This window comes from Microtus ochrogaster, linkage group LG9, assembly GCF_000317375.1.
Source record: "Microtus ochrogaster isolate Prairie Vole_2 linkage group LG9, MicOch1.0, whole genome shotgun sequence".
Classification (NCBI taxonomy): Eukaryota; Metazoa; Chordata; class Mammalia; order Rodentia; family Cricetidae; genus Microtus; species Microtus ochrogaster.
Window position 1 is genome coordinate 17,903,253 of NC_022034.1, and position 9,681 is coordinate 17,912,933.

General features: G+C 46.9%; 1 protein-coding gene across 1 annotated transcript in view; it reads right to left on the reverse strand.

Moving 5' to 3' along the window:
* The window catches only part of Ppp1r14c (protein phosphatase 1 regulatory inhibitor subunit 14C), a 93,353-nt gene extending 84,494 nt beyond the window's left edge, over nt 1-8,859 (reverse strand). Inside the window, exon 1 of the mRNA XM_005363442.2 lies at nt 8,082-8,859. Coding sequence (XP_005363499.1) covers nt 8,082-8,384 — 303 coding nt within the window. The 5' untranslated portion in view covers nt 8,385-8,859. The remainder of the gene's footprint in view (nt 1-8,081) is intronic.
* Between the last annotated feature and the right edge of the window lie 822 nt (nt 8,860-9,681).

The following is a 9,681-nucleotide window of genomic DNA, read 5'->3' on the forward strand; positions in this document are numbered from 1 at the left end:
TCCTGGGAAGATGGGATAGAGTGGCTTCCTGGAGGAGAAACTGCCTGTGTCTATTTGAAACAAGGCGAAAGCAACATGTAACATGAAGGAAGTGGGGATGTATGATTCTGGCCAGCGGACTTCCTGATGACCTGTATGGAGAGCCTGAAAAGAGCAGCCTGATGTGAGGCAGAAAGTGAACAGCTCCATAGACAACTCCAGAGAAGTGAATAGGATAGACCTCTGAACCCTGGGTTGCTCCATCCTAAGAGGCCAGGGGAGAGAGGGATACAAATTTTCTATTCGGATTCTAGAAAACAACCAAGCTTCTGGAGCTGGCTTTTCCAAAGCACTAAGACACAGAGGCAGAGGGCTGGAGGCAAAGGTGAAGGAAACCATGTCCCCAGAACCATGGCCAGTGGCTCAAGCACTCTGCACCTTGGCCCCTTCAGTTCCTCTTTAGCGATGGGAAATCAGGAAGAACTTCGTTCATTCATATGTCAGGAGCAATGGCAGCATCCTGGCTAAGTGACTCAGGAACGAGTATGGCCCTGGACAAGGACAAATGACACCTCTGACCTCAGTTTCTTCACTATAAAAGGAAGAAGGAAGACAATATCCCCCCACATAAACAATTCATAGAATTATTATGGAGAGAACTGAGAAATGAAATGGACGAGTCTCCTGAGATATGGATTAATGGCAGAAGCAGTAGTAACAGAAGCAGCTTTGGTCAGGGGTGCTGATGGCTGCAGGAGTACTGGTCCTTTAAAGGCAATGAGTGGCCCTTGCTGTAAAGCAAGCGACAAATGGAAAGGTACTGGACTTCAATGGTAGCTGGGAGAAGTCAGGAAAACTAGACACAACCAATCTGAGCAACAAGCACCAACAAGACTTCATGACTACTGGGTGTGCCAGGCTAGGAAGATGCCAGCGATAAGGATGCCACATATTTTCCTGGAATGACTATGCATACCCAGAGGGAACTGAGGAAGCAGAGCAAATTTGTAGAACATAAGCAACGCCCTCACAGACAGCTGGCCATGAGCCTCCCTTGAGGCATCTAGGGAAGATGTCCATTTCAAAGTGCCTTGCAGATGCCTGCAATTCAGGCTAAAAAAAGACAGATTTAGAAGTTGTCAACAGTGGAGGCACGGGTAGGGAGAGTTACATCACCCAGAAAGACTATGCACAAATGAAAGGGGCAGAAAAGGAGGTGAGCGGGGGCTGGAGATGGGCCCTGAGAGGTGTCCTCGTGGAGGCAGGCACTGTACAGACTCAGAAAGGATCTGGGAACGGGAACTCATTGAGAGTGAGAGGATGAATCTCCGGGGGGCAGCGCTGGCTTAAGATGCTCAGGGACAAGGGAGAACTTCAAAAGGAACACAGGCTGCCCATACTGTTAGAGGTCAAATCAAAGTCAGTAGTAAGCAAAGCCACTTGACTAAGACAGAAGGCGGTCCTTAAACCAGTGGTGGTGGGATCAGACATCATTTTTTCTGTGGCTGAAAGAAGTATGTCTCGTGGGTGGAGAAAGACCTGGGAAAAAATACCCAGGGTACATGGCAGAAAATGAGAAGCGCTGGTTTGGGTAGAAAAACAAAATGGCGGTAGCTACTTTAAACAGAGGAGAAAGATTTCAATTTACAGGCTAGTGAGGTTGAAAGTGTGGATAGAAAAACAGGCTCTGACAACACAGACACAGAGGGAACATAGTCAGTGGAGAGGTGTGCCTGGAGCAGCCTCCTGGGACACCAGCTAAGAAGACACCAATGGAGGAAGGAGGAGATAACAAGAGCCTTAAAAGTCTGCCAAAGCTTGAAATACCCAAGTGCAGGAAATGAGAGACAGTGGCGAGGGGGGGGGTGGTATAAAATGAAGCCATGCAGAGGAAGCACAGAAAATAAAATTCAAAACAATGTAGCGCTCCCTTCCCTCACTTCAGGGCTAGAAACAATGTAGCACTCCCTTCTCTCACTCCAGGGCTAGAAACAATGTAGCACTCCCTTCTCTCACTCCAGGGCTAGGCCAAGTTGTTGGCAGACCGAGACAAGGATAGACAACATCAGAAGCAAACACACATCATCAATGGGCCTGGCAGAGTAGCATGGCAGCCTGGAGACCCATGAAAGGTTGGCTTTTCTAATGCACTCCCTCAGTTGAAATGTACACAGCCATTATCCATCACTGCCTCCTTGATATAGCTGTTTGGAGCCATGAAGTAGGCATATATTTAACAATGCCAAAATACAAACAGTAAGGATCCAAGATAAGATAAAAGTTGCAGTAACAAAATAGATGGACTTTTCTCTCTTTACTGCATCTACAATAAACATTGCTAGCTAGTTCTAATCCTAAAACACCATGACTCTCTGTCTTAGTTAGGGTTTCTATTGCTGTGATGAAACACCATGACCAAAAGCAAGTTGGAGAGCAAAGGGTTTATTTGGCTTATACTTCAACATTGCTGCTCATCAGTCACTGAAGGAAGTCAGTGACTTTTGCAACAAAATATTTGACTAAAAGCAACTTTGGGCTTACTCTGGCTCACGGTTTGAGGAAGCACAGTCTACTGTGGTGGGAATACAGAGTGATGAAGTGACTGGTCTCACTGCTGCTGAGCTAGAGAATGGTGAATGCTGGCATTCCCATCACTTTCTGCTTTTTATTCAGTCCAGGACCCTAGATGTCCAGGTTCACATCGAGTCTTTCCACCGTCTGTTAAATCTCTCTGTAAACAACCTCAGGAGACACTCCAGTGAGTTTGCCTCCTATAGGAGGCTAAGTATGTCTTTCTTTTCTTACATTGGAAATTCAGAATTCTTTTATCCATAGTGTTGGTTTTGTGTTTTGCTTTTGTTATTTTGTTTTTCTCTGCTTGCTTTTTTTTTGTCTATTTAATTTATTCTTTTGCACTAAGGGCCTGAAGGTCTTTGTGCTTACAGACATGCACTAGGGGAACCTGGAACGTTACACACAGAGTTGTTCCTTCAAGGGAGGGAATGAAAAGTCTGTTTTCCACAGGGAAGGCTGGAGTGGACGAGCCTTCTAGCCCCATGACCTGTGACCCGTGAGATATCTGTGTGGCTGGAGCTAGCACCATAGCCTCCTCCAGACACTTAACATAAATTTATTTTTCCCAGTAAATTGCAAACCCATTTTTTCTCAGTTGATATCCAGAACCTGTCTTTATGGACTTTGCAAAGAGGTTCAATGTAGCCATGTCTGAGCTGTGTTTTAGCTTCCTTTGTTCCTCAAGAAGACCTATGTATACTTTGTTGTGTGCAGGACATTAAGTTAATTATCACCAGAATAATTTTTGACAAATTGATCTATGATTAAATATGCCTAAAATAAACCACTTGTGGTCAGACTCTCAGAATCTGAACCAGCATCAACTATTGAATCGCGCTGAACCAACTGCCTTCCTGCCTCCCTCGGGTCATCTCTCCACTACCTGTGAAGGTTACAGAGATCTCCACACCTTAGTACTACTCTCTGTAGGTTGCATTTATGGTGATTAAAAAAATAATAAAGCTTTAAAGTCCATTCCTAAATACCCGAGAAGCGGGAATTCAGCACATGTCCCACAGGCTGAGTTCTAGGCAGCAGCTTTATCTCCCAGCTGCGATGCCAAAGCTGAAGCAAGGCAGGCTAACTCGATGCTGGCGAGCAGAGAGGTATGCTCAAAACAAGGACTTAATGCAGAAAATGAGAGCTCTCTTCTGAACATGAGACTGAACCCACTGAGAGACCTGTGCCCTGTAGGCCACACAGGGCCAGAAGACATGATCTGCACAAATACAGAAAGGTCACAGTGAAACATGGTAATCTGTACAATTGGCACACCTATGTGAATAATGATGTTTTTTAGTTTTTTAAAAATAATAGGATGGAGCCAGGCGATGGTGGCACATGCCTTTAATCCCAGCACTCGGGAGGCAGAGGCAGGAGGATCTCTGTGAGTTCGAGGCCAGCCTGGTCTAGAAGATCTAGTTCCAGGACAGGAACCAAAAGCTACAGAGAAACCCTGTCTCAAAAATACAAATAAATAAATAAATAAATAAAATAGGATGGGACCAGCAAGATTACTCAGTGGGTAAAAGTGCTGTGGTTCAAATCTGACTGCCTGGATTCAATATTCAATTCCCAGGACCTGTGGTAGAAGCAGAAAACTGACTCCTGCGAGTAGTCCACTGATCCATGACATATGTGCATCTGTTCTCTCTCTCTCTGTCTCTCTGTCTCTGTCTCCCTCCCCCCCCTCTCTCTCTCACACACACACACACACAGAGAAGAATAACAAATTAAGTAAAAACAATAGTATGATTTTGTAGTATGATCTTGGAACGCTAATAATCATAGGTCCATAAGTCAACTAAAAAGTAAAGACTTGGAGTTTGAAGAGTTGGCTCCCTTGCTCAGCAAGCAGGAAGACCTGATTTCAGATCCCTAGCACCCAGGTGAAAAACTGGGTGTGGCTCCACATGCCTGAAACACCAATGTTGGCGGGGCCAATAAGTCAGAAGACCACTTTCAAAAAGCAAAAAGACCTCAAATGTGGAGGATGAGCCAGCATTGGAGAATGTTCATGGCTAAGGTATGCTGCCATCCCAATGATTTGCACTTAGCAACAGATTTTAATTTCCAAAGCAAACCAAATTGCAAAATTAGAAATGCAGACGTTACCTTGAGGCTGGGAAAGCTTGGAAGAAAATGACAGGATTTACCCCGCAAACCGTCTTGCAACACTTCTCAGCGTAGACATTATGCCAGATTTCAAGTCTCTTAAAAAAAACAGTTTGGAAGATAGCAAGAATGCCTTAAAACAGAATTCCTTACATACGGATGCAGATTTAACCAGCAGTTCTGTTACAATCAGATTCCTAACTCAAAATCTCACTGTGTAAGCTTTCTCACAAGATAAAAAAAGAGCTGTAAGCACATAACCCATCACTACAGGATTTAATGACCATGTTTATCTATGAACACAAGTCTCTTGGACTGGGTGAGAAGGGGCCTAGTCCTGAACTCCACTCCTTCCATGCCAAATGGGCCTCGAAATAATTTTAGCTTATGCCCCAATTGGCCAGAATTCCTTCATCTATTGTCAAGAAGCCTTTGGAGCAAGAACAAGCTCAACCTAGATGGGCATGAGCCAGAGGCATGGGCACAGGAAGAAAAGAAGATGGTAACAAATCCCGGATACAGACTGAAGAGATGGCTGAATTGGTAGAGGCACACACTGTCGAGTCTGAGCCCCCAGAGCCCACGTGTTGGAAGGAAAGCCTAGCAGTACATGTGGCCAAATGCCCTCCACCAGCTAGGACTGTCCCGGGGGGAGGGCACCAAAAGAGAAGGCACCTGGGCCTTGGGAAGATTTTCTCAATTCTATTCCAACTCAGAGCTCTGGGGCATGCGAGAACTCAACATTCCACACTTAGTTTTGCAATTAATTCATTATAAGGATGCAGTTATCAAAGTAGATGGGTAGAACACATTTACAGTCACACCTATTAGCTTAAATACATAATGTTTCCAATATTGAGACATTGAGACATGACCTCTGTGAGTCATTTGTTTTGTACAGCTCCAGCTGGGCCCATAGTTACATGGTGGTCACACTGCCCCTCTCCCAAGACACTCCCACCTATGTGAGCCTGTTCAAGCCTCTTAGCCTTCCCTAAGTTGGTTTCCTTATTTGTCAAGACAATGACAGCAAGAGCCCTCTCATCTTAGGAGTGCCGTGACCAGGAAATGAACTGGTGCATGCCAAGTGGCTCAAACAGCTCCTAGGACCAAACAAGGGCTCTCTACACCTCCACTCCACTAATCACCAAACCAAGTTGCCTGCCTCCTGGAAATTCTATGTAAAAATCTCGGCCAGGCCTATGTGTTGCTTCTTCCCTTTCCTTTCTAACTTCAAATGTTTTGTTTTATGGTTTGCAAAGGAAAATTGTTTCCCACCCTCAAAAGGACAACTCCTCTAACTGCCGATATGTCTGGTACAAGTCCTTCTAAAATTAAATATGAGTTCTTTACTGCCCAGCTCAGCAGATAACGCAGGCCTCTTGCTGGTATGAAGCTCAAAGTCTAGCCAACTGGCTTGCTGTGTCACTAAGCATTTGAAAGACATGACCAATTTCCAATTTTAAATATTAAAGTAATACTTCCTAGTCTTCATATTCATAGGGTTCAAAACTATAATCCAGGGTTCTCATCATGAAGCCAAGGAAGCGGTGAGAAACTCCCACTCAAAACAGAGCCCCTCAGTGGAGAAAGAGATGGGAAGAGGGCCACCATAGTTGTGTAGTACCCCACATGTTTCTTTATTAGTTAGCACGGTCCCCATCATTACAGTACCCTCTAACTGCTCACACTCTCTGATTGACTTCTGTCCCTCCAGTCTCCAACGACTGATGGAGTTGAAGAGAAATACGGACACACTGAAATGTGTGCAGACTAATCTTACAGAATTTCACACTCACTCTAGTTGTTTGTTATGGTCGAAGGCCTAAAACCTCCAAAGGAAAGAGTCAAGGTCATATTTACCCCCTTTGAAATACTGGTCTAAACTACACATTCAGTGCGGTGAACATTCGAACTTACACCACCAGCAATTACTCTGAAGAATTTGCAGAATGTATTATTTGTTGGGCTAAGCAGGTAGAACGCTTCTCCTTTCCCAAGGTATCTCTAATGAAGCATTGCTAAACTCACAACAGTTCCTCTAGTAACTCAAGTCTTCTCCAAACCTAACAAAGGATACAAAACTCAACAGGAAATAAAGGAAAATTAATTGTATTCTACAGAGGCCTGACTGAACACATCCATTCATCCAGCAAGAATTTTATCACAATCAAACACATTGTTTCTTTAAAGAGTTTTACCAACTCCCTATTTTAAAAACCCACGGTCTTGTCCAATTTTGCCAATTTTTCCTTAAGTAACTAAATGGGCTTTCGTGAAAGCTAGACCAGAAAAATAATTTTTACAAGCTTATTGTTTATACAGTCAAACTTCATTATATTGCAATCATTCATCGGTAGCCAGCATGGAGAATGCTGTTGCCTTGTGCAATATGAGTGCTAAAGAAAATATGTGTTCACAATAGGCCATAAAATATGTGAAAACAGGATGGCCACACGGTAAATGATGGTAAAGTCAGCGAGCTCATCTGGCTTTCATTTTTGCCCAAGAGCCTACCAGTTACAAGAACGCAAATCTAGCTTTAACTTGGAAACCACATTCTTAATTATTAATCTCCTCCACGCTTGTTTTTATTCCTTCCAAACTCTACTAGGCTAACCGAAGTAGAACACTTCACTGAGAACCCCTGTTGCTATTGACTCTCGGGAAATCATTTGGCCTTGGTCATTTTTCTCCCTACATCAAATGTATGTGTGTCAGACCTGTGCATGGCCTCACACCCTGAACTGTGGGGAACCGGGGGCTGTTGGGAAGAGCTTGGCTACCCTGAGCACGCAGCTTGGGAAGACAAAGTAGCCACAACAAAGCTCAACCTGAGCAGCTTGGGGAAGAGCCTTGAGGATTCACGAGCTGGGGAGGTGGGAGGCTGAAAAAGAGAGAGAGCGTTGGATCACAGTTGTGAGCTACAAGGGAACTCTGAGACCCCCAGAACCTCTCCTCTCCATAAGCTTCTTAAGGTTCTTTCTCTTCATTCCCACAGAAATCCGGGCTACCCCAGATCAGGGCACTCACTAAAGGCTCTCCTTTCCCCAGTCTCTACTAGGGTGCAACCAAGGCGAGGCACTCCGAGTGCCACTGGGTGTAGTTAGGGCTGTGCAGACAAGCTCTGAAAACTCGGAGGAAAACCCTGGGCTTCTCGAGACCCAACCCTCTTCCCAGGCCATCAAGGGAGCCCGCAGCTCTCCAGGTACTAGGCTGCTGAACCCAAGTAGAGGAGTCCCAAGTGCTGCGCCCCAGCACCCAGGAGAAGAGAGATCGCGCAGTGACCCGCTCTGGGGTTTGGTCCCCAAGAACCAGAGCAACACACAAGCGGGAGTCGGAGCCACTGAAAATTCCCGGGAGGGCACAGAGGGGCAAAAGAGAACCCAACCCTCCAGCCAGTGCCCAAGTACCTCGCAGCCATACAGCTGACCCAGCTGCTCCACGATCCATTCCTCCAGCACCAACCGTTTCCGAAGCTCCTTACGGTCGTATTTCACTGTCACTTTTCCCTGCTGGTGACGTCGTTGTTGCTGTTGCACCTGCCCGGCAGCGGCCACTGTGGCCACTGGCGCCGAATCTTCCCTTGAGGAGCCCGAGCCGCTGCTGGATCCCGGGCTGCCGCCTGTACTACCACGGGGACTCTGGAAGAAGACGCGCGCACCGCCGCCACCGGCACCGCCGGCCGCCTCGCCACCGCCAGTCACCACCGACATGTCCCCGAGTGCCGGAGCCCGAGAGTGGCCCGGAGAAGGGGCGGGCGAGCGCCCCGCGCCGCTACCACCGCGGCCCTGGCAGCCTCATACGAGGGCCCCGCACCTGCTCCGCGAGTCTGGCCGCTGGATCCTGGCGGAGGGAGGAGGGAGGAGGGCGGGCAATGAGGGCGGGACCGCAGCCTTAAAGACGCCTCCAAGGACCCTGGTGCTGTAGCCCCAGAGACCGCCCCCGGTTTGAGAGTCGTCTGAGGTGGAGAATCTGTCCCGGGGGAACCGGCCGGTGTTGGGTTGTGTAGTCCAGAGAGGAGACTGGCGTGGATTGTCTGGATGGCAGGGGAGAGGCGGTCTTGCACACGGGTGTCCTCGTCTCTTGCTCTGCTGATTCGAACTGTGCTTCTTTCGCAGTCCTGGGGAGCACGAAATCTGTGGACTCCCACAATCTGGGTCAGCTCTTTCCCACAGGGTAAAAGGTCGTGGGAAATCGAGCTGCGAGGCCCTCTCGCCCGAGGGTCTTCCAGGATGACAGTGAATGTCTTTTCCCCTCTCCTTTGGCTGGCCCCACCCGGTGGTTCCAAGCACACATTCCTATTCACACCATGACCACCACTGTCGGATTGGTAAGAAAATTGACGAGGCGATGTTTGTGCAATCAGGCAATCACCACGGTTGAGAAATTATTCCCAGACCGGTTTTTCCTTTTCTTACTAAGCGCCTTTGATTCACCCTAAGCTGGGAATCAAAGGTTTGAACAGCCCAGAGGGTGAGGTGCTAGTGCCATCAGGACCCCAAGCGTTTCAGGGTTAGCTGGGCTTAAAATCTACTGTTGTGTTCTCAGCTCAGACAGCTTTCCTCCCAGGGCCATTTCTAAACAACCTCTTTTTTTTTTCCCTCAGGAAGGCAGCCGCATTGACTAGCTTACTTGAAAAACATCATGCAACCAAATAGAATTACGAATGAATGAGCTTATTATAAGGTTGAGGGCGAAGAGGTGGGATGTGGAATTATAAACAGAAAAGCGCGCGCGCGTGTGTGTGTGTGTGTGTGTGTGTGTGTGTGTGTGTATAAAATTAGAGGGAGACACTAACATATTCCTGTTGTACATAACAACTCATTTCTGTTCGGACAACTGGGAGAATCACAAAGACATTCAAAGAGAAGTAATCAACTGTTAAGATTGTAAAAACAAAGCTGGTGAAGGTTCCCAGAAGCTCTCAGAAGGAAAGAAGCCACCATGTCAGCTCCCTCTGAGCGATTTCCCCTGGAGAAATGTTCAGGTGGGCTTCTCCGTTGTAAGACA